Source organism: Grus americana, chromosome 1 (genome assembly GCF_028858705.1).
Source record: "Grus americana isolate bGruAme1 chromosome 1, bGruAme1.mat, whole genome shotgun sequence".
In the NCBI taxonomy this organism is placed as follows: domain Eukaryota; kingdom Metazoa; phylum Chordata; class Aves; order Gruiformes; family Gruidae; genus Grus; species Grus americana.
The window spans coordinates 123,555,462-123,581,219 of NC_072852.1; the positions used below are offsets into that span (position 1 = coordinate 123,555,462).

The 25,758-nt window shown below is 43.7% G+C and overlaps 1 protein-coding gene across 13 annotated transcripts in view; it reads left to right on the forward strand.

The window, feature by feature from the left end:
• Positions 1–20,825, forward strand: part of NDP (norrin cystine knot growth factor NDP) — a 35,120-nt gene extending 14,295 nt beyond the window's left edge. For all 13 annotated transcript variants that reach the window (XM_054816499.1, XM_054816518.1, XM_054816509.1 and 10 more), the window contains one exon: positions 6,610–20,825. In XM_054816499.1, the coding sequence (XP_054672474.1) occupies positions 6,610–6,837 (228 nt within the window). In that variant the 3' untranslated portion in view covers positions 6,838–20,825. The remainder of the gene's footprint in view (positions 1–6,609) is intronic.
• The last annotated feature ends 4,933 nt before the right edge of the window (positions 20,826–25,758 follow it).

Genomic DNA, 25,758 nt, shown 5'->3' on the forward strand with positions numbered 1-25,758 from the left:
GACGGCTGCTGTCCTGGCTGCACACCTTCAGGGGGTCTTGCCCTGTGCCTGCTCGCCAGAGAGGGGCTGACGGGCTCGAAATTGGGCACAGGGGAAAGCCCTGCTCTGGGCTGCCTTGCATCGGTCCCACAGCAGTGCTGTCTGCCTGGCTTTGCATAACCACGCCTGATCCACAGCAATGGATCAGGCCATACTGCTCCTTAGTTCAAACAGTAAAATTGTGCATTACTTGTGATTCAGAAGAGATCTTTTGGTTTGCTTTTAGCCTAGACTAGACCTTCCTACTATCTGGGAAACATCCAGCATTAATATACAGAACTGCAGAGATGCACCTCTTTGTGCAATATTGATTTTATTGCAGTTGACTCCAGTGATAGGCAAAGGTGAAAAGTGTAGGTACGTGGGTGGTGTGCGTGGGTTTTACTTACTGGTACGCGGGTGCTAGCAGCCCTCCCCTCTCAAGGCACTTCAGATCACCTATTAGACCTGAGAAGCCATAGCTACGGTGGTGGTTTAGGCCGGGAGGGCGATGCTTCACCCAGCTGGCCCTCACTCTCAGCTCCCTGCTCTGCCAGAGAGCAGGAGGAGCTGTGGTATGTAACATAGGCAAGATGGTAGGTAGCCCCCAGAGGCCCTTTGGTCTCCAGGTTTGGGTAGGATCCCCCTCTGCCCCTCTACACATGGAAGAGAGAATGAGTAACAAGCGGTGACTTCACTGGGGCGGTGAGAAATGCAGAGTATGACTGACCTGGGCACACTGCTTCAGACATGAGAGGATAAACGCAACAGGCCCCTATTTGCCTTAGGCAAATCCGTCCTGGAGCATGAAGGATGGGGCTTCTCCAGCTCGGGGCCAGAGGGCTGCCGTATCCCGGTCTCTCCTTCCCCCTGGGCCATCACCCACCCGCCCCCATCCCCCAGCTGCAGCGGCTTCCCTCTGCTCGGCCCCGCATCGCCACCAGCTCTCCAGCGGCCACTGCCACGGCCAAGCCCTCCTGTCCCCGGGCCAGCCGGGCACTCGCCCCGAGGCTGCTGCCCCGGCACTCCCAGCCCTGCGGCTCCACACGCTCCTTCCTGCCGTGCAGTCAGCCCGTGCCTTACCTCTGGCCGTGGTTTTCTTCCACACTCAGGGCACGGCTTCCTACACAGCCCATTTGCTCCTCAGCTGGCTCTCCTGGTGGCGGCTTTTAGGGTAATTGTGTTAGGTGGGATCCTAAATACACGACGGTCCATGTGACCGAGAGCTGTGATTGCGCCTGTCCAGGACTCTGTCAGTCTGTCGCCTGATGGCTGGGATGTGCCGCTGGGTCTGGCACGCTCCTGCACGCCTCTGCGAAGCCCTTTCACTGTGTGGCTGCCTTCCTTGCTCCGCCATCGCCATCAGCATCCTCTCGGTTGGTCTTAAAACTCTGGCTGCCGCAGACATCAGAGAGAGGGTCATTTTTCTGCAGACAGAACAAGAAGAAAGGGACAAAGGAAAGAAGGGAGGGAGGGAGGGAGGGAGGGAGGGAGGGAGGGAAGAAGGAAGGAAGGAAGGAAGGAAGGAAGGAAGGAAGGAAGGAAGGAAGGAAGGAAGGAAGGAAGGGAGCCCACCAACAACTCAACTTCTTAGCATCTCTAATGACAGAGAAAAGCAATCAGGCCTTTAGGAGTGGGATTGATGGAAATGAGAACACAGAATGCATTGTAATGAAAACCATATTATTTCAAAACTGAGCTTTGAGAAAAAAGCTGTTGACATAAACATCTGTAACTCTGACTGCAAAATGTCAGTGACTTTTTTTATATCAAGCCTTTAATGGAAATCATGTTTGAAAATATTATCACATCTCTTGGCTTCCCAAATTCCACAATGGTTTCAAGAACAGTTTTTTAACAATACTGTAAGTTGTATGGACTTTCTCATGAAGTGGAAAATGAAAACAGTTTCCATACAAAGCAAAATAATTTTGACATTTCCTAGAAAACTTCTCTCTGTTTGTTAAATCAGGCTCTTTTTTTTAAGGTCTCAGGGATCTGAATCATCCTGCTAGACATATGGCTTCTGTTCTGGCTCTAGCATATAAACACAGACCAATATTAGACTTGCTAATGAAAATTAGACGTAACGTCTGTTCCTATATATATTGTGATAAAATATAAACAAGTCAAAAAAAGGAAGGTTCTGCGGGAGTAGCTGTGGGAATTGTGGTACCTTGTTTCCACCGAGTTTCCATTGTGAAGCTTGGAGCAGCAACTGATGTCAAGCAGAGACTTTGCCCTTTTTTGACGTGATATATTGGTTCCACTGAGCCATTCTTTTTCACTCCGTATGTTTTCCCTTTTAGTGCAGCATAGAATTACAGAAGTTAAAAATGGCTTCAGAAATTGCAAGACATATTACGTTTGCTGTCCGTCTTGGTTAAAAAAGGATTATGTCCACCGTGCTTCTCTGTGGAGGCTGCCAATTGTACCCACATGGGAAGTCGTTTTGTTACATTTGGAAACATTCACCCAATATAATTTAATCATTAAAATCCTTCTTGCTTGTGACCTCAGGCAGATGTTGAAAACAGGTTTCCAAAGCCTTCAGAAACGTAGTCCATTATAGTAACAGAATGTATAACAGAGACACAAAGGAAGGATGGAGGAAGGTCATTTGTTCCTGAAAAACAATGTTTGCCTTTGACTTCAAGGAAATATTTGTGTTAGCTCACGAGGTATTGCCTTTCCTGACTATATTTGATTCTGCCTGACCTCTCTCATGGCAACCCGCTGGTCTTCCATGTGCTGGATCGCCTTGCTGCTGCGATCAGAGCCGGCTAGATTACAGTACTGGCTGTCACGAGTGCTTCCTCCAGATGTGCCAGAAGTGCGCTACCACTGGCAGTCTCGCACTGAGGAATCCAGCCCAGAGAGACACGGACCAGATGAAGAAGGATTTAGCAAAAGTTTGAAGACATTTGCTCATGAGGTAACTGAGGAGATTTTCGGTAATGCCTGCTTGCAGCCAGGCCACAGATACTATTTGAAAGTCTATTCTCATGCCTCTCAGCCCATCTGCCTTCGGGCCTCAGCTTGTTGCTGAAGAGGACTACAAACACTGTTAATATCAAACCAGTTCACAACTTCTGAATTTCCAGAATACAGCTCAAATGATCAGAGTCAAATGTTGCCTCAGATTCAGGTTGCTCTCTTTTGTGACTGTCCAGATACCTACAGACTGCTGACGTTAAGTAAGAAAACCTATTTTTCCCTAGCTGCTCATACACATGAGACCCACTGCAGTTCCCACATCGTAGCGCACCGTGCTTCCGGATCTAGCATCGCAAGGTGACACGCACAGGCTCACATGTGCAGGGGATGAGGGGAGCCAAGAGGCATGTGTATCAGGTTATAAAATACCCACGCGTTTTTACTATATATACACACCCACTGTATTACTGCGCTGTGCCATCATAGCATTACTAATTATTTAGGCAATAATCTCTATTGTGCTACAGTACACGATGCAATAAGCAGCTGGTGTGATTGATTAAATGGCAAAGCAAAGCTTTTAAAGTACATGCTACTTCCAGCTCATTTGCACACCTGCCAAAATCCACTGGTGCTGTTCTGGATTTACGAGGAGGAGGAGGTAAAATTTTGCTGAGGACTTCAGGTTAGCCCAGAAGTTTAGAAAGCTGTCAAAATGGGAGATCTGAAAATTTTTTATCCTGCAAGTTTGACTTGATACTCATGGTGCTGTGCCATTTGCAAAGATTTACAGTCATCCAAAAACAGGGCATAAAACCAACTCTGTGTAATTTTACATGATATGAATACTGACTGTAGTCTTATGAAAAACTAAGTGGCCAGAACAATTTGAGTTTAAAATTAAAGTCTCTGTAGAATAAAACATGTTTTTAAAGACAAGACTTGCTAAGCAATTATAAATGCAGTTGCACATTGAAGAAATATTGGCTGGTTTTGCATTAGAAAGCTTGCTGTTGATTAGAAATGTATTCAGACACAGATATTGGCACATCAGATAATTCTGCCCTATAATTACACTGTTGTACTGTAGTCCTTAATCCTTTTCCTTGAGGATTGGTTTGATTTTTCCTGGCATTTCTGAAAGTACCTGCACATACGGGAGCAGATGCGTGCCATAAAAAGTCCTTAGGGTAACAGTACCAGCAGTGACTAACTCTTCCAGCTCCAGAAGCGTCAACCATTAGAAGTCACCTCCACCATACAGCTATATGTGCTGTCACATTTGGGCTGAAATCACAGAATCATAGAAATGTTGATTGGAAGGGACTCTGGAGGCCCTCTGAACCTCCCAAAAAGCAACTCGTGGCAACTGCATGTCCCCCGTTGACACTCCTGAGGAGTGTTTGGCTCCGTTGTCTTTGCAGCTCCCGTTCAAGCAGTTGCCAGCTGCCATTGGATTGCTCCTCACCCTCCTCTTCAGCCAAAGGCTTGGGAATAGCCTGTGACAGAGCGTGCTCGCAGTCTGGTGAACTGGTCCAACGGGGGGACCTAACAAGAGCTGTCAAGATGCCAGAAAGGAAACTAACTTTTTAAAGATGTCTCAATCTGCTGTCTTTGCTTTGTAATACAGGCAGGATTAGATACCTGTGTAGCTCTTCACCAGCTGCCTGCCTGCCACTATGGGAAGTGAGTTTTGCTTGCTAGGGGACAAAAGTGGATCTTTTATCTGTCAGTAATGGGTTGATAGCACTGTAATAATTGTCCCTTTCCCTAAAGGGACACTGATATCACTAAAGACACTGATATTAAGGAGCTTGACATAGCTGATACGTCTAAAGGTAGGGTGTGGCTCAACAGTACACTGAAATTTTCTTCCCACCATATTACAACCAACAGCTGAAGTGACTTTGCTTATGAATAGGCAACATCACAGGAAGGGGACCATAAATTTATGCTACAAATCATGGTAAATTTATTGGACACCCACAAGAACCCATCTCTTAATTAAACCAAGGAACAAGATGGTACCAACCCCTGATCATCAGGTCATGAAGACATCTTCCTTGTGATCTGTCTGTGTTGACTGAAGTGTACTTTTTAATATATCAATACATTTCCAAGAAAACTATTTAGCATGCAAGTACTCTTGGAAGAACCATTTTTAAGCACTGTGCAAAGTATGTTCTTTATGGATGATCAGTTCCCTTCCCATGGATACAGGCAGTGCTGGTATTTCCTGCTTTATGCCAGGAATATTCTCTTTCTTTCTCTTTCATCTTTCCTCATGACTCTGACTAAAGATAAAATGAAACATTTGACATACGTGCTTGCAAGACTTGGAGACTTGCAGCCAACTGATCACGTGTAGTGAAAGCAGCTCAGAAGTGTTTAATGTTGTAAAATATTTGCTGTCACATTTGTAGTTATCCTTTTAGATTGTCTGGAAAACTCATGAGATATGGGCAGCATGGTTAAAATGTAATTTTCTTCCTTGCTTATAAGATAGATTTCTGACTGTTTTACTGCCTACTTTCTCACCTCTGTCACATTTTGGCCTTGTTGGGGTGATACAATAAGTTGATTTCAAAGTTTGTGTTGGTTAATGAGAAATAGATGATCTGGACTTAAATAATATCTCATTCCCCATGAAGGTGTAAGAGTTTGTCTAGACTTGTCCAACACTTATCTGTTATTAAGGTGATAACAGCTATTTCTAACCACATGATTTCCTGAGCTTTAGAAGATCCTTTCCCTATTTTCAGTAGAGCTTAGGAGACTCGATCCATCTCCTCTGCTCAACAAGGGGTTGTTGGGAAGGAGAGTAGGTGACCCCCCACGGACTTTCCTTCCTTAGCACCTCCTGTTGTGCAAGTTACCTTCCTCTGGTCACAGCTCAGTTTGTGAACTCTGGAGGAGAAGAACCATGGAGCCTGCACTGCTTGTGGAAAATCTCACTAGCAAACCCTCATGTTTAGCAAGGAGTTCACCTTGCTTACATTTTCACTGCATTGTGTTGTACAGTGCTATTTATACAGATACGATTGATGCAATTATAGATATATACACACATATAATTACAAAAACATATTCAAGGTGATCTTTGTAAAAGAGTCTAGAAACCTACTTCTTTAGAAGCAATGAACTGAGCATCTTTACATTTCTACTTCGTATGTTTATATATCTAAGCATTTGAGACATTCACTGGCCCCGAGGATAAGTTCTGATCATTAGTATACACTCAAAATGTTGGAAACTGTCCAACCAAAGTGTCAGTCTGGCTGATGATTTAAGGGTTTGGCTGCCACAGATCTGGGGTCAGCAAGTCACAGTTGTAGTCATCATGCCTGGAAAGCAGGGCTGGCTGTGATCGTTTGGAGCCCCGAGGTCAGCTTTCAGAAACCCAGGCTCCGTAGTCCTTATCAGTGTCGGTGCCTGGGACTTTTATTTCCTCCTGCCCACGTTATCGCCCCTGCTCTCTCAGACACAGCTCGGGGCCAATGCACTGTGTGGGGCTCAGTACCCTCGCCGAGGTGGGGATATGCAGCAAGGGAAGAAAGACCTGCCAGACTGGAAGGAGGTACCCACCTGCCGTTGTTAGCTACGTGCTGGCAGCCACAGGGGCACATTTCCTAACCCGCCTCTTTTCCTTCACAGATGGTGCTGCTGGCTCGCTGCGAAGGGCGCTGCAGCCAGACGTCACGCTCGGAGCCGATGGTTTCTTTCAGCACCGTCCTGAAGCAGCCTTTCCGCTCCACCTGCCACTGCTGCCGGCCCCAGACCTCCAAGCTGAAGGCCATGCGGTTGCGATGCTCGGGGGGCATGCGGCTCACTGCCACCTACCGCTACATCCTCTCCTGCCACTGCGAGGAGTGCAACTCTTAGGGACGTACCTGCCACAGCAGTGGGGGGACCGCGATGCTGCTGTCAGGGAAGGCTCCCAAGAAGTCACCCTAGGTGAGGTCGACGCTCCCAGCGTACGATTGCAGCGAGGACAGGACTGACCAGGCTGGATTGGATCTGAGAGCTGAAGCGTAAAATATCCTGGGGCCCTGGATGGTGCCGGTACTGAATTGTGGGCTGTGACAAAGGCAAAAGCACGAAGACTTGTTTTTAAGAAACCTTTCTTTCTTCTGAAAGGATATTTTTGTGAGTTTCTTCTTTTTCAGGCTCAAGTCTGACTACAGAGAGGTGTTTTTACTTTAGGCAGAGGGCAGCAGGGGAAAAGACAGGAAGGTCAGCTGGATGACAGCACTGCGCTCTGGGAGCTGGCGTTCGGACAGAGGATGGGCATCAGTTCCCACATACGACCTCTTAACCTATCAATTTATTCTCAGTCTCCTAGCTATATTGGCCTTCAAAACAAACTGTGTTGTTGGTGAGGGTTATCTGTTACTGATCTAGCAGGCAAGTGCTGGATAACTTTGACTGTGGTTTAGCAGAAATTACAAATAAATCATTGAAAAGTGAACTGGATGTGAAATGTAGCGCTGGGACTACCAGCCCTAGCCAGCTGAAGTGATTATTTGCAGCGAGCAGCATCACAGTTCAGTGGCTTCTGAGAAGTGAAAGGTCATGAGACTCATTCTTCCCCTCTAAAAGCCTGGAAATGTGACACACCACATCTGTCGCAAAAGCCATTATTCAAACACTAAAAACTAATCAAAGATTAAAATGACATTTGCTAAATGCAGTCTTTTCTTAACTTGGGTAGACCTGTTGATGCACAGAGCCAGAGCCACCAGAATAATGACCAAACCTAGGACTTATTTTCACCTATGGCTTTGAGGTCATTGAGTGAATACCATTTTGTCTTTAAAGACAGGCAATCCCAGATGCAGAGGAATCACACTGACACGCCTGTAGGAAGTTTAAGGCAGAGTCTAAATCCCAGCATTATCCACTGGTCCTGGTTGACTCACGATCCAGCTTGGCAGCTGCTCGGGGAATCGCATGGCTCTTGGCTGGGCCATACGCCCATGCATCCTTTGTGCACGCACAAGGATGTAGGAGGCTGTGGCAGGGTTATCACGAGCCCAGACCTCACCCATCAGTGAAGCTGTATCACAGCCAGGGACTCAGAGTGGGATGGGGACAGCACTGCAGGGTCCTGCAGAGCAGGTCTAGACAGCGCTTCTCTGTAAGAAGCAAGTGAGACCATGAGCTGCTTTCACCTGTAGGACCGTTGCACAAACAAATGCCCCGAGGAGCTGAGTGAATTGCAGTGACTGATAGGGTGAAAGGATCTCAAAATAACAAAGGATGCCAAGTTTCAGAATGGTATTTGTAGAGAAACTCTGTCCCTCTTCCATTGACATGAGGTTTTAGGAAGGGTCAGTCATAGTTTCTTGCGACTGTAAGGAAACAACTTAACTTATTACAGCTCTTATCTCCTTAAATGGCAGTATATTCAGTCAGTCAGCAATATGTTTGTGACGTTCATATAAACCTGGGTAAGACTTTTTTTGATAGAAGTCATGAAAGTTTTGGGAGCATCTTTGCTGTGTAAGGATTCAGTCAGTGCAGTTTCTACCCCTCGGTAGCCCCCATGTGCATAATCCCACAGTTATTCTCTGGAACAATGTCTGGTGGGGCTCCATGGTACAGAGGGGAAGTCCTCTCCAGGCCCAGTGTTCGGTCCCTCTGTGCAGCGCCATCCAGTCTGTCTGCAGCAAATGCCATACGCAGCAGCTCGGGGATGCACACCGATGTTGCAGGGGATCCCCAAGGTCTGCCAGGGAGGGCAGTTGTCCTCTGGTCTACACAGGAGTTACTGCGGCTGCTTGGGCAAAGCCAAATTCCTTTGTCGCTGCCTCCTCATGGCGAATATGTATAGGATGTGAAGGCAGGCAGGTGACGGACACTGGGCTTGCAAGCCAAATCCTGGAGCAGGATGGCAGTCAGTAGTGGAAAGTGAAGAGGGACAAGTACACCCACAGACACCAGTTAGAGAGGTTTGTGACACATGGGAAGGACAGTCTCTGTCTTCCGGAGATGACTTGGAGATGGCCAGTTTTCAACAACTCAGAGCTGTGGGCAAAGAAGAGGGGGAATCAAACTGTTAGAGTCTGAGCAGCTCAGATTAAAATGTCAAAATCAGGAGTGATGAGCCCCAGTGAGCTCATAAGACACTACACCTGATTTCAGCACTGTCAGTCATTCTTTTCACAAACGATCCATGGTCTGAACATCAAAGGGTGAGCGAAGGGAGTGCGAGCTGGGCACTATCACCAGACTACTTTATATGAAAGATCATGCATGCATCCCTTTTCCACTCTCTTTAAACTTCCAGCATGTTATCCAAAAAAGCACCGCACCCTTCCATTAATTATATATGGAAAATTCTAGTCCGTATCTGAAACATCAGCAATACCTTCGATAACCAAATAACTGTAGTGTAAAATATGCGTGACATCTAAGTGTGGCTATAGAGCCTGCTGCACGCAAGCAATGCTATGCACTTATCTAAAGAATGGGGAATGTTTGAAGCATAACTGCTATATCCATCATCACCTCCCCCATGGGTCGTGCTGTCACTGGCCTCCTTTGCCAGTGCAAAATGGGATGCTGGGGGGCTGTGACAAAATTCGGGTGACAATTTGCAGCACTCCTGCATGGCTGCGAGTGGCTCTGCTGGCTGAACAGGACATGGCAGAGCAGTGTGGCCCCAATCGCGATCCTCTGGTAAAGGGAGAGGAGAGGTCTGAGCAGAGACTATGCCTGAGCTGATTTAGAAAAAAGAGAATATTTATAGTGAGAGAAGAGCTTGGCTGGTGTTTATTCCCACATCCCCTTGCTATCACAGTGCCAGAGCTATAACTGCTCAAATCGGTCTCACAGAAGATATTCGTGTTTCGACAAAAGCTTTTTTTTTTCCCCACTCACACCCCAAATTCCTTCCACTTTTGCTCGGTTCCTCTAATGAAATCATCGCCTTGTAACCGCAAAGGCTGTTGCCAGGCATAAATGTTGAGGTGAATTCAACATTTTCTAATTTAACTGTTGAGTTGAATAAATGCATGGAAGGAATATAATAGCAATTAAGAAGGACAAGGCAAAACATACTTGTAAATAGCTAGAACTGGATATTAAACAATGAATCAAACTTTCAAATTCTCCTTTTAGTTTTGTCAGGCAACCTTCATATTAACATTTAAGAAAAGGAGGAGCTATTCTTCAAAACCAAATGCCCCAAAGTCTGTTATAAATCCATTTTTTGATACTTTTTAATCAGTATTTTAGGCAACTAAGTACTGAATGAAGCACACAAGTGCTACTTATGTTAAAATTCAGGAGGCATACTGAAGCAAAAGAAAGTAAGGCTTCAGGTAAAACTACAGGATTTGGCTCATGGTGTGAGAGAGTCTAAATGGTGCTTGGAGGTGAAACGGCTTCCTGATTTCTTAGCTTGACACCACTCTGGATACTTAAGCTCTGTTTTTCAAGTCAGACTACCATTGTAAGCTTCTTAAATTGAACAATAGGCAGGGCAATGTCTAGTTGTCCAGATAATATTGTGGGGCTTTTTTTTTTTTTTTTGCTAAAGCATCCAGTTGCTGAGACTCAAATGAGACAGCTTTCTCCTTTTTTGCCCTCACTGCACCTCACTCTTCCGGCACTGTCTTCCCTCACGGAAAGGCTGGTTCAGCCGTGGCCATCCTGTGGTTTGCTCAAGATGAGATGTGATACAGAATTTTTTCTGTGACCACCCTATACCCTCTTTTCTTTTGATAAAGTTTTTGAGTCCAGCTTGGCTTACTTTTGAAAGCCACCCGTGCCAGCAGTGGTGGTGTTACTTTTCATCTGGAGTGATTGCACTCATGGAGACCAGAGGGAAACACTAGACCTTTGCTGGTACCCTTTGCTCGTAAGAAAAGTCTTACAATGCCACTGCATTTTGTGCCTATCAGAAATAATCTGTGATTTGCCAGAGGAAAAGAGCCCAAGACCTAGCAAATTTTAATTATTCTGCTCCTAGCTGCAGTGGGTCTGTTAAGCGCTTAAAGCTGCATAGGCAGAAAATCAGTTTGCTGCTTCAAGCCTCTTATGAATCTTTAAACTGAAGAACTCACTGCTTTCTTGGGGATGTCCCCACTGACTTTCCTTACACCTCACTTTGCCCTCTGAGCTTGGAGAACTTCTACCAGACAATTGATCCTGAGCCTGGCTGTCTCCTGGTGGCCTTTATCAGGGCTTTTGTAAGCTACTGCCACAGCGCTCATGGCAGTATCGGAGAGGTGACGCTCAGTGGCATCCATGGTACGCCACAGCCTGTGCTGGGCCTGTGCATGAGACCAATTCACCAAGTCCCTGCAGATCTACCATGAAGCCCTGAAACTCAAACGAGAATGTGTAGACTGCAGTCAGAATATTTTTGTGAAAGAGAAGAAAAATAAAAGATGAGAGGTTACTGTATCATAGGAATAGTCTCATGCTCTGCTGCTTTCTGTGTCTCACCTCAGTTCTGAGGATCTGATATGAGAAAAGAGATGCTCTTGAGCTCCCTTTTGTGGCGAGTGGTTTTTTTAGTGCCTAGTCCTACATGTTTAAAGACAGTGGTTTCTTACTGAATTTACCTGAAACACGATTAAACCCTCTAGAGAACACACTTCTGCTTAGCAAGGAATTTTTCCTCTGACTTGGGACATAAGTATTTTTGAAAAAATCAAAATGCCATTAAAAAGATCAGGGAGAGTGTTCCTTACTTTTATGACTCTGTAGTTTTTTAAAATAGAAGGGCCATAGAAAAAGAAAAAAAAAGATTATATCCAGGGTAAAAGTGACTAACAGCCTTCTAAGATACAGCAGTATAGCGTTACTTATTAGCATTATAGCTAACAGATATTGAGACAGATACTCCTACAAAAAAGTGCAGGAGGCTGTGTTGGAAAGTAGCAGCCCAGTAATTTTGCTGTGTTGCACATGTGCAAATAAGCTGGTTGGAAATCCAAATAATGAGTCTATCCCTTTTATTTTGCAAGCAAGGGGTTACAATCGTTATTTATGCTGCAAAAGAGAGAGGACAGGTAACCACTGGTCTGTAAACTATCTTAGCAAGCAGACTAATGCACTGAAAATGGTCCTTGGTAGTTCTATGGTATGAAGAAGATTCTTTACATCCGTCAAGACACAAAAGATCAGAATTCACTAATGAGAATAAGTAATCTTGTTTGGCCTCTACTAAGAATGCATATTTCAAAAAGTTTTGTTTTGGCTTCTTTTTTTTTTTTTTTTTTTTTAATAGACCATTTGGGAGTGGTCTAGGAATCACAAATATGTATGAAAAGACAAAAGGACATCTATCATTTGTCCAAGTAAGAATGAATACTTCCTTTAGATGCTGACCAACAGTACAGTCCATTAAAACAAAATTTTAAAAGCAGTTAATATCATTCCCAAGTAATCTATATATATTTATCTCATATTTTTTCTAGGAAGAATTAAAGAGCTAATTCTGAGTTAGAGCTATTTTCATTTGGATGCACAATTGCTATTCCAAGCTCTGCATGGATCTCAAGACTTCATAGCACAAAATCTAATGGAGGTTAGCACTGTTGTGTAGTATAGACAATCACTGTATAAAAAAGAGGATTAATCTGGGGAGCAGCAGTAAGTGGTGTGCCAGGATTCATCTCCCCCAGATCCCACCCAAAGCACTAGAGACTTTCTCTTGCTGGGTCTAGTTCTGCCTCAAAAGGATTGATACTCAGGAGGGGAGGTGGAAGGCCCTGTCCCCTGCAAGTATCAATAGCCAGCTCTGTAACAGACGGGGGTCAAATCCCCTGTTTGAGTGGAGGAAGGCCTGGAATCAGTCTCCACTCTCTCAGGTGAGCGTGCTGCCATGCAAGAGCTGTGCAAAAAGGAGGTGGTACAACCACTGAAGTGGTTGTCACTAAACACAGTGCAGTCTTGGTGAGCTAAGCACGCTCTGAGCATCAGCAGAACGATGAGGCTGCTCTTTCGATTTGAGTTTCCTGTACGCTAAATGACCTCACGCAGATGCAAATTCCCAGGTAGTCCCTGCAGGAAAGGCAGAGGTAACTTCTGCTGGTCACAGAGGCTTCTGTCTGAAACTCTGAGGCTGGAAATGTCCCAGGCAGTGTCTGACTGTATTAGAAATTAGATATGTGGAATTCACACAGATAGTATTGAAAAGCCATTGAAAATATTTCAAGTACTGAAATGATGTGCTTACCACCTGCTTTGCTCTTTGAGAATGAAAGAAAAATGTTTTGCAGAAGTCAAACATTCACAAGGGCAATCAGCCCCATAGCTTTAGTAAGGAGCAGTTTAGTACTATTAGAAGTAATAACTCTTGATCTTTTTGTTATATTTTTGTGTATATATATATGTACATATATGCACAAAACAAGGCTGTATTTCACAGACATCTCTCCTCAGCCTCACAGCCTTCTATCACTCCCTGAGGCCCTGGGAGCTGGAGAGGAGCAAAGACCTCTCCTAGACCCTTTCCACTGCTCTTGGAAAGCAGTTATGTTTCACCCCCGTTCGCGAGATGGACAAAATTTAGCAAGCAGGTGACTTGAATGACTCATCATTCTCCTGAAGTGAAACATCACAGTGGGCATCCAAATCTATCCATAGATGCAGCAGAGGATGCTTGGGGGAACTAAGTCACCATGTTCTACACTTTGATGAAATGACAGTAAGGGATTTTCTTCACCTAAAGAGATCCCATAGTTAATACTTAATTGGATAAGCACTAAATTAATTCTGAGTGGGATTTTTCAAAGGTGCTCAGCATTGACTCAACTCTACTTTTATTCACACCAAAGGAGAACAATCAGTAGCTTCAGTGAGAACAAACCCCGGCCAGCACCACGAAGTGTCCTGCCTGCGGGTGATGGGGGAGGGAAGAGAGGGAGGAGCCAGTTCTGCGATACACCTGCTCAGGATATTGCCAGTTCTCAGCATCAGATGTTCACAAGTCAGCTGCCCTTAACTGAGGAAAATGTGGAATTATGCTCATTTAAATTTTCTTCATCCCTTTCTCCTGCCCTGCTCCTCCTCGCCCACCCTGCACCTCTGCTACGTGGGAACAATTGTGCTGCTGGGATCCAGCTGCTAATGTCAGACACATCTCCATGTTGTCGCATACAGAGCTTGGCCAAACACTCCCAGTAACTGGGATGCTGGGAGAAGAAACCTGTAACCTGCTGCAGCAAGACTGTGCAGACTTAAACCAATTCTAATTTTATATGAGCTACATATGTTCAAATATTACCACTCCAGGGACTAGAGTTAGTACTGCCTTGCATATTTCATTCCCTTTGAAGAGCAAGAGAGTCCCTGCACTGGGAGAACCCATCCCCTTACTTCCTAATTTCTCCCATGTTGCTTCTTTGTTTATGCTTGCTTCTGCCTTTAAGGCCTTGAGCAATGAGGAGTCGGTAGTCCACTTCTCTTCCTCTGTACTGTCCTATTTGGAAACAGGCTCGGGGGGGGGGAAATACATCAATCATCCTCCTCTATATTGAAGACTTCTTTCCTCTTTTGCATCTTGTTTCGAAGATTGAATGATGTGCTGGTTCTGGCTTTTCATCTGCAGGCACTGTAGAGTCTGGGACATTGGGGCTATCTATTTTGTGACCTGATGTTGGAAACTCCCTAATGACTACTTTGTGGGGTTTTTTTTCCCTTAAACTGTAATGATAGATACAGGTACATGTGTATGTTTATATGCACACACACATACATGCACAGAGAGAGAGACAGAAAGACAGGGAGGGTGAGGCTGTGTTTACCCTAGGGTGGGAAAAGCTATAGTTTCTAGCCTCGACTTGGATAATCACAGCTTTGTGGGAAATGATTTATACTACAGTCTGTCAGGGAGATGTAAAAGAGAAACATACAGAGACACACACAAATCTACCTTTATATATTCATAAATATATTTTATGCATTTAAACCTCAATAGTGCCTTTGCTGTCAGACAAAATAACTGCACAAATGATCTTGAACGCGGTAAAACAACAGGCGATAAATACGAAATGACGCCAGGTCAGGCAGCACACCAGGCTGCAATGGAGGCAAAGGGCATTCCTGACTCTGCTCCTACATTTTGCTGAGTAATCTACGCTTTTCCCTGGAAGTGGAGGACAGCGTGATGCTCAGGCATGACGACATCCCTGCGGATCCCTCCTCCCTTCCCGGGAGAGAGCTGGGGCCGAGCCTTTAGGTGGAGCTCACGTACCGCCGCTCCTGGGAAGAGCAGCGCGGCGGCTCCCGCCGGTCACGGCTGACCCGGCCCAGACCTGCGAGGGCAGAGCCAGGAAAGCAGAGTTAGTCTCCTGATTTTCACAGCTCGGGTTAACAGCCAGGTTCCTCACAAGCTGGAAAATGTTTTCTTTCCAAAGCTGTTTGAAGATGACTTTTGTCCTGCTTACACAGTGTTGACTAGTGCATACAGGGCATAAAGCTGCTAGTGGCTCCACCTTGGCTAGGCTGCGTTGCCGGGGCTGGAGGTGGTGTGTGCACCCAGCTACCATTGCAGGATGAATATGGTATCAGAGACTCTCTGTGTAGGTCCACACAGCCAGGGAAGTGCCCTTCAGGTCTAACTCGCATCCCAGTCTAAGAGGATCCATGGACCTTCAGAAACCATAGACTCACAGAATGCTTTGGGTTGGAAGGGACCTCAAAGCCCATCTAGTTCCAACCCCCCTGCCAGGGGCAGGGACACCCGCCACTAGACCAGGTTGCCCAAAGCCCCATCCAACCTGGCCTTGAACACTTCCAGGGATGGGGCATCCACAGCTTCTCTGGGCAACCTGTTCCAGTGCCTCACCACCCTCCGAATGAGACGTAGTATGGCCCAGGGGCACCCGACAATGGATGCAGTTGGCACATTTTGCTGCATGGCAGCAGAATTCTGTGTTGGGTTGTGGGATGGGGAGAGCAGTGCAGAAGCTGTGTGACTGGGAGGAGGGCCATTGCACAAGTGAAATGCAGTGGAAAGCACAAAGAAGCAGGCTTCTGTGCAAGTTTTGTGCTCAGCAAGGGAAATTTGGTAGGTTTGCACCAACCGCAAAATGTGTGGTTCCCACATGCATGGCAGCCCGGAGAATAGGCAGAAATAAGTGGAAGAAAGCTTTATGCTAGCAGCAAACCCCAAATCAGTGGACTGCAATTAAGTCACATGTCAGGGCTTGCAATGTTGTCTAACAAAACCAGGCTTGTAAAAGCTGTGTTTATTTCACACTGTAAAAGTGATACCAGGCATCACTAGCAGGGCGCCCTCTGTGTCAGCACAGGATGAAGAACGTGAGTGTCCTGGAGAGCACCAGGGGATAGTTCCAGACAGCAGAAAGGGACAGGAACGGTCCTTAAACCTGCAAAATCACTGCATTCCACTTTTCCTATTACACATGAAGCTGCCAGTAATATCACACTATACTCAAGGAAGAGCCTGACATAACCCCAAATCTTGCCCACCATGCTTTTACACTCGGAAGCCTCCTGGGATGAACAGATGTTTGGGACAGCAAACTTGTACAAAAGCAGTATGTCCTGCTGCCAGCTGTGGGATGGTGAGGATCTTGCATGGATATCAAAGAGGAATCAGGAGGTGACCAAATGCCCTGTTGAAGCCCTAGCAGTGAATGGAAAGGTTAGATTTGTAACAACTGCTTCTAGCTTGCTGCCCCAGGGCTGAACTAAAAAGTTTGGTGGGTAGAGCAAGCCTGGGCTGCGGGGTCAGCGTGTAGATGGGCTCTCCCTGTGCTGCAGCCAGAGTGGTGATGTGTGTTAACAACAGAGTTGCTCTAACACTCTTGTCATTTCATGACATTTCATGAAATACCATGACTATGAGCTCTTGCTCCTTCTTGCACTTAGCGTAAGTTGAAATGAGGTTTGGTCAGTGACAAACAAGGTTGATATTGCCAGTCTATAACAACTTCAGTCAGGAGAGTCTGTCTTACAGCATCTGAGTCTGTGCAGCTGGGGCAACTAAAGGGGAGGCAAAGTTCAGATATTCAGTTAGCAGCCAAGGCTTTTAAAGAGCAGATTTTGTCATCCACCTTCAGCTTCATACTTAGATGGTATTTAAGTCTTTACAGCTGAGAATCAGTGACAGGTAGAAGAGGAGATGTAAAGTGATGCCTCCGAGGAAGGACTGCTACAAAGGAGAGTACAGAAGGGCAAGAGGCATTTTGAAAAACAAAACAAAACCTAAATCCAAACTAGATAGGCTCGGTAATTCTGCAGCCTGCAGAGCTACTTTTCTTTCTAACTTCAGTGCTTGCTCATTTCAGCTGGATTCTCATAAATTCCTGTTCTTTTTTTCTACTTGTGCAAGAAAAATACCCTGATGGTTGTGAGTATCTGTAAAATAGCAAATTTTTTGGTGAGCTGTTTTCCAGGCAAAACTTCATCAGCTGAAACTATGTCTGTATCAAAAATCATTCCCCATTTTGTGACCTCTCAGCATTATCCAAATCTCCCTCTCATGTATGTGATAAGAAGTTTTAAAAGGAAATCAAGTTATAAAGGAAACAAATTTTAGCAGCATTGCTGTTGCATGCTTCTCCTTATGTTATTACTTTATTTTCCTCCCCACACAAAAAAAGGACAATTTTCACTCAAAGAGCCCAGATTCAGGTGTAACTACACAGCAGCTGTGGAGATCAATAGGAGTCACACTGATGCTCTTAACATAGTCTCTCTAGTGATATTCTCATAAATAAAATGAGGAAACACGGTCTAGATGGAATTTGTGAGAGGTGAGTAAACAACTACTCTCAGAGAGTAGCTACTAGTAAACACTGTCAAAATGGGAGATTACATCAGTTGGGACCCTTTGTATTTTCACTGATGACCGAAATGATGGAATAGAGAGGATGCTCACTGTATTTGCACGTGGCATTAAGCGGGAGGGACTGCAAATACAAATCAATACTCAAAGCAATCCTGACAAATTGAAGGTACTGTCTAAAGTAAACAGAAGGGAGACCTGAAAGATGCAGCAGACAGGACAGAATCATCAGCTGTACAAATACAAGCCTTCACCAGGAGGAGGTAGGGGGGTTATGGTGGGTCAATAACATCCTGTTGTTATGAGAAAGCTAAATGTGATACTGGGTGGCACCATGAGGTACCTGAAGCAATCCTTCCACATTATCGTTAGTGAAGCTTCAGCTGGAATAGTGTGATCAGTTTTGAGCTCAACAAAGATGTTCATCAACTAGAGGAGAGAAATTCAAATAATCAGAGGGCATGAAAACATTGCCTATAAGAAAGAATTGAAGGAAGTGGGTTGTATAACCTAGAGAAGGCTGAGGGAAAATCTGCTGAAAATATTAAAATATGCAAAAACCTGCTGCAAGGATTAAATTCCTAATACCCATAATGAAAAGACATTCTTACGCAGAAGACAATGAAGGACTGGAAATAATTGCAGAAGGTGGCCGTTAAGACATATCCTTAGGTGTCTTTAAGAACAGTTTAGATAAATGTTTAGGTATAGTCAATTGTACCTCGAGATGGTGCAGTGAATTAGATGATCTCCTCAGGTCTCTTTCCATGTCCCAGTGTGTAACAGTGCCTCACGACCATTTTGTCATAATATCTTTCTCTTGGGTAACTTTATGATGTGTGACCCCTCAGGAAAGAGTTAAAAAATTGTGCCACTAAACTAAGCAAAGGAGGTCAAGGCATTTGTCCTCGTTACAGGGGCTGCCACAGAGAAATTATGTCAAAGTGATTCTCTGGTCCGGAAGCACAAAAGGAGAGTCATTTGCAAGCTCCTGTCGAAACTGAGCTAAACAGACAGCAGAGCTGCAACGGTTAGAAAAAGTAAATATACCGTGAATTTGTTTCACGTAACGGGGCAGGCTGCAGAGGCCTGGCAACATTTGGCTTGTTAAAGTGTAGGCTAAGGGAGCCCATTTGTTCTGACTGTTCTTTGGCAAGAGGGAATCTAGCTTTAGCTTGCAGCTATGAGCGTGAGCTCTCTGTGCCTGCTGCAGATGCTTGTAGAGCTGAGGTAGATTTAACCCAAAGTCTTGAACCTACCTCTGCATCTGCTTTTACCCGCCCCCCCCCCCCAATTTTTTCTCTCCAAGAATGACTTTATTCTGTTCCTCCTGGTTTACATTTTCTACTCTTGTTCTTGTTTATACTCTGCACTTTCCAATGACCTTAAAACGCTTGTCACATAGCCAGGAGGCTTAGAAATCTCTTGAGGCTTGAAGTCAGGTCCTTGGCATAGCCAGTATCAACATTAATCCACACTCACTATAATGCTCCAGCAATAAACAGATATGCTACTGGTCTAAAGTACAGTGTCAAGACCGTTAGAAATAAGATATCCTAGTTTTGAATAAAGGAACAGAGAGGCCTAGGCTTTATAGCCATGAAGGTATATAGGTAAGGGGATGGCCAAAAGGCAGGGAAAAAGGTGTTTTGAAATCTCAGAAAACAGCCCAAGAGAAAATATTTAGAGAGGAGAATGTAGTGGTGAGGCATAGGGATATGACTTGTAACTACAGTGCAAAAGAAGACGTGAATGCTGGTTCCGTAGAGAACAGGGACATGGAGCTACACTGACTCTCAGGGCAGTCGTCTCCTGGGAGTCTCTGCTAACAGCAAAGAGCAAAGGTTAAGTGAAGATGCGTGCGGAACCTCAGCCTTTCCCTGAGCAAGCTTTGCGGTGTGTACGCCTTTGCTAAAGGGCTACAGCTCTGAGATCCCCGTTCAGGAGGCTCCTGGGCAGCTCTGCTGACTTCTCGTAGCACAGTATCACTTTTTATCTTTTTCTCCTTTTCTCCACCCTCCACCTCCCCAAGCCCAGCTGAAGAGGGAGTTATGTGTGTGTATTCCCTGCTTTCCTAACTACTTATCTGTGCTCTTGGAACAGCTGACTTTCAACTGAGGCAACATTAAAATGCCCTCCTCTGAATTCAAAGACAAGCTAACAGGGAAAAAAACCCCCAACAATTTATTTGAAGATTACTTCATCTGTAATCTGTCTTGAAATCACTAAGGTTATGAACCTTCTGGAGAAGTATACACCAGCCTGTAGAATGCTTTGCCTCTATCTCGTTTAATTGCCATGGCCTTTTCAAATGCCAGCACTGAAAATTTTTTTGTACTGAGATCTAAGTACAGGACATGTGTTCAGGCTCTGAGGCATCATAGGACTACAGTAATAATCAGAACATAATTTTTAATTGTATTCTGAGGTGTCATTCTGATTTTGCTGGATTATGAATCGTTGTTGAGCATCAGACAAATCTACCAAAGTTAGACACATAGAGGAAAAAATAACCTTATTGCTGATAAAACTTGAGATTTTCCATTTTGCTGCTGCATACATTTAAACCAGGTTGTTCTATCATTTTCATTATAAATAAAACCAGCTTCTCTGTCTCCTGGCAGGCAACATATGTGCTTCTCCCCTCCCTCCCTCTCCCTCTGGGACTGATGCTTTGATGGGAGCATGATTAGATATTGGAAAAAGAAGAGGAATCTTGCTAGAACAGAACCAATGTCAAGAGAATGTAATAAAAGACCACATTGTTCACATGAAAGGGAACAAACAAGTACTTCATAACATAGCTGAGACTCATCACCTTTTTGCTTGCCTATTCAAAAGCAAATAGTAACAATACCGTTTGTCTTACACTGAACACAGATCAAAATGCTAACAAGATGAAATAGCTATCAAATAATGATGCCTGTGATACAAATTGCTAATCTTATGATATTCCTCTTCAGTTTTTTTTTGTTACAAATATTTACAAAGAATTCCTCTTGTAGAACACTAATAATGTTGAAATACAACTAAAACTGCTACAGTCTATGACTAATATTAGTACAGGATAGGATGGGACTAATGTTAACTGCAGAATATATACAGTGACAGCTCTCCTTTGAAATAAACTTTTTGATGCTGTGTATGGCATGTCTGACTTTTAAACTATAGCTTGCATCTGGAAGTGCTGGAAGTATTTCTTCACAGTAAGACATTCAAGTCTTATGCTGTTTCTAGCGGATAGAACTGAGATATGCACTTCACATCAGCCAAAGACAGACAGACATTTATGAACAGAAAAATCTTCTTTTTTTAAACATCTCTGATCATAATCAAAACAATTCCTCTCAGAAAGTATGTTGTTCCATACTTAGGAATTAATGACATCATTTAAATTTTATGCTGTGTTGTTAAGCTGTCCCCAGACATTAATATTCATTTATATTTTATCTTCACTCCTCCATAACACCCAGAGGTTATGGAGTCTGGTATTCTTCGCTTGGTGATTTCCAGATTTTTTTATCCCTCAAGCCCATGTCAGCTCTCAGGATTTCTGTAGGCAACCATGCATCTTCAGCACAGTTTTAACTGGAATTACTGTGAAGGTGATGTTAGCTCCATGATCATCTGCAGATCACTTGCCACAGTCTTGCAGAACTCAATGCTTTGAAGAGAAACAGTTCCTTGGGATTTATTTACAGGGTACAAAGAGTAATTTCCTTTAAAATTCAGCATGACATTATTTGGTAGGTAATAAGCAACACCATTATCTCTGCAACAGGCCCTTGTTCAGGATGCACTTTACAGTCACTGGAATGATGAAGACCAGCAGGCTATGAATGTTGGAAACTGTTTTAAAGAAATTACACAGTTACTGCCCATGACATCATATTATCTAACCTTGGTCATTTGGGGAAAGATTATTTTGAATGCACAGTGCCATGTTGAGACATAAACCCCAGAGCCAGCTTCCAATACCCCCAAGTTTAGAAAGATCCTTAAATCCAATGGTCACATAAGACCTACTGTATGCCTGCAAGATTATCTACAGAGAAACTGTGCTCTGGGTCTGCAGAATGCCTGTGCTTACCTTTATTAGAACGTGTCTTATCCACAGGTATTGTACCTGTTGCTGCGGTCATTGGTCAACATTCATCTGGAGCTCAGGACACCTTGCATAGGCTGTTACCACAAATACGTTTCAGAGGGACGTGAAAACAAATTACAGCTATTCCTAATGAGGAAATCAATCAACATCAAACAGCTGTCATGACAATATTCTATGTCTGATCAATTAAATGTCACTACATTCACTGCTCTACAGTACCTGTCCCAATATTTGTGCTATCTTAACCTCCTGTCACCATGAAGTCCTTCATCTAACCTTTAACCACACTTCACTGTGTAAGTTCTGTACATCTGCAACCTCTTTTTCAAGCATAGCAAACCACTGTGAAAGTAGGTATAGCAACACTGCCATATCACAACAAGATGAGACCTAGACATGAAATTTCACAACATGGTTTACAAGGCATGAATGCTGTTTACTTTACAAAGGCTTATGCAAAGGAAAAGATGACATAGAAAATTCCAGGCATGGTCTTGGGAGATAAATCAAAGTTTTAGATACAGGAGAGTTCCCTGGAAGAAGTCTGTTGTGGTTTAAGGCATGACAGCCATCTCCCTTCCCATTCAGAGTGGCTGGAAAGAATGCTCAAGTGAACGACAGCACTGCTCATTTTGCTGGCATCCTCTATAACTTCTTAGGCCAAAGTCTTGCTATTTCCTCACATGGATTATCAGTGTTCAGTACCACCACTGCCTGAAATAGTGTGAATGCAGCCACCATCCTGACTTCAGGAGGCCTCTCTGGCTCTCCATCAACACGTAGCTGATGTGAAACTTGCAAATTTATCTCTGACCTTTTGATCAACCTGAGTAAATACAAACACTACTGGCCAGCCCAGCTCTACAGCAGTTTGCACTAGCACCGCGAACTAGTAAACAGTTTTATGCATCATGTTCTCCTAGGGGCATGAAAATGATGCTGGCTTTCCCTGGGAGACAGGTCAAGGGCAGAACAGAGGGATTTAAGAGTTTGACTCCCAGGTATATAATTCAGTGGCTACAGGCTAGCTTCTGTGAGATCTCTCACCACTCACCATGCGACCAAGTCCATAGAGCCAAAGTTTAGAAGCTGTGCAATGGAGTGCTAATCCACAATGTGCAACATCTTCTTCAGAGGAAAACCTATATCTCAAGGTAATGCTATTTTATAACGCCGTAAAAGCCAGTGCTCATGGGGATATGGCTACTGAGTGCCAGTTTAAAAGGTATGGCTACATGAAAGAATCTCGCTTCAGAACACATGCCCTCATTCAGCAAGCCTCATGGTTATATAATGTTTACAATCCCAGAGTCTCCTATGAAAATGTCAAGATTTTTTTCAGAAATACCACATATATTTGCTAATTAATCATAGTGTGTTTACTTTGCTTTTCTCTACTATTTTTATCGGCCAGTCAATCCCAGATGAAATGCTGACTATTCTAATGAACTCAGGGTATTTGAAATCACTAACCAATATTCAAAAGGCCATTTCTTTCTGGTGTTGTCTATACCTATTCTCCAAGTATGAAAGTATGCAAATATACCTGGTTTATTAAAATCTTACATCAGTGCTAAGGCATTTATGACTGTCAGTTCTTAAGACCTGACTGACAGAATTGCTTCAATTGCTTCAGCTCATTGACATAACTTAAAAGTCACATTTATTTGCCAGAAGAATTACCAGATGTGATATTTCTTGTACCTTTGTCCAGATATCTCTGGACAGGTACCAGTTCCAGAAACCTCTGTGGCTTAGACAAAAGTCTGTCTAACTTCAGTGAACTGCTTGCACATGTTAGTGTTCTTGTCATCTAGAATCATGCATGAAAATCAAACTAGTTTTTTCAAACCCAGGAATTTTAGAATGGCAATAAAAACCATATCACAAGATCTCAGAAAACAGTCCATGACACCAATATAAATCTCTCCACTGACTCCAACAGCCACTGGAACAAGATCACAAAATACATTGGTGATCAGCAATACGCAAAGCAAAAAAACATGGCAGAAGTTGCAGATGGCTATAAACTAATCCCTTACACCACAGTCTGCAATACTAAAAACAATCCAAACAATGAAACTTATTTTGTGACCTATCTCCAAACTGGCAGAGAGACATAGCAGATGAACCAACCCACAGCTGAACTAGCCATATGCACAATATAAACAAGAGCAGTAAGCACTGCTACTGTACTCAGAATGAAGAAATCATAGCAGTTTCCCTGACCACTGTGCTTATACTGCACATACACACAAGTAACGGGAATAAAGACTGAGAAAGTTCAGGCTCACTCAGCAAGGGTAGAGAATGCTAACAAAGGAGAACCAGAAGAAAATAATGCAAAACAAGACAGACAAAAGGATGTTAGGGAAGCAGACAAGACTTGAAAAACAGTACAGACTCAAATGAGTGCATAGTCTGATCCCAGGGCATCATCTGGAGTTCTAATAGAACATTTAAAATAAAAGGATGCCTTTCTGAACAAGCAGAGCAGATGATAGAAATAGCCTTGCTGAGTACCCTACTGCAAGTGCCTGCATACAGTGAGTCACAAATGCCTGACACATCACCATCAGACATCAGCCATTCCCCATAAAGGCATGAGAGAAAGCAATGGCCACTGCATACAGAAAGGAGGCAATCAGTCAAATGCATGCAATGGCTGAGGACCAAGATTTTAATCCCAACAGAGAAAACGCAGAAGGCTCACCTTGATTTTTTCTGCCACCTGCTGTGAAATGAGAATTGCCAGAAGATGAAGGATCACTGCAGTTCTTCTCCCAGGCATGCAGACAGTAGGGTCAGGTATTTGAACATGACAAGCTTCTGGTTTCACACTGCACTCTAGATGATTGATGATATTCTAGATTCTAGATGATATTCTGATTCAAGAATCCAGTTCATGAACATAGAACTATGACCAGGTGAGGATAAAATAATTTAAAGTTGATCTCAGCCCTGACATCTCCATTCAATGCAGTCACCAGCAACTGGAAACTAGATCACCACCTTGAGCTGAGGAATGGGACAGAGACCAGGTCCCCTGGTGCTGTCCATCTGGTTGCTCATGTCTGTAAAGTAACAGCATTTTAAAATATCCTGCCTAGTACTGACCTCCTCTAAAATCTACCTTTTGTGAAATACAACCCACAGTAACACTAACTACATGCTGGCTACCTCATGAAACCAAAATACGGGTCATGAGAAATGTGAGAGGAGATCAAATAATGTTTTTATCTGAAAACTCTTGTTCAGCGTCTGTATGTGACAGTAGTTAAAATTCTCATGTATCTAAACTCAAAATATTTTTATTTCGTTGAAACTAGAAGAGAAGATTGGCTTCTGTCAGAGATCTGTAAACATAAAGGGAATGCAGCAGACTCGTTTTGCAGAAAACTAAGAGACTTATGACTGATCATAGCTGCACTGTAGAGAAGTGCTAATATAAACAAAACATCTTTGCAAGTTAGGCTTATTAAAATAACAAAATGTTTCAAAAGAAGTAGGCTATAAAATGCAAGACAATAAGCAAAGACAAACCTAAATACATAGAGAGACAAAAAAATAGCATGAAGACAACGTGAAAAGCCCTGCTTATTTTTAGATCCAGATTCTATGGATTTTAAACAATTGTACATCTAGTAAGTGGATACATATATACTTTTTTAATTGTCTGAAGGAGGTTTGTCTTTTATGGAAATGAGTTAAAGGAAGCATACAAGGAAAAGTTGATGAGGAGCTGGACTTGGGAATTTATACAGTAATTAAAGATTCTGGAGAAAGTTTAGGCCTGAAAAGAATGAAAACTCTGTGTGCAACAGAAATAAAAATAACATGAGTATGGAAAATCTACCCAAAGTCTCAAAGAGCAGGGTCAAGTCCTGATCCCAGAAGATTTAGCACAGAAAGATTTGGATTA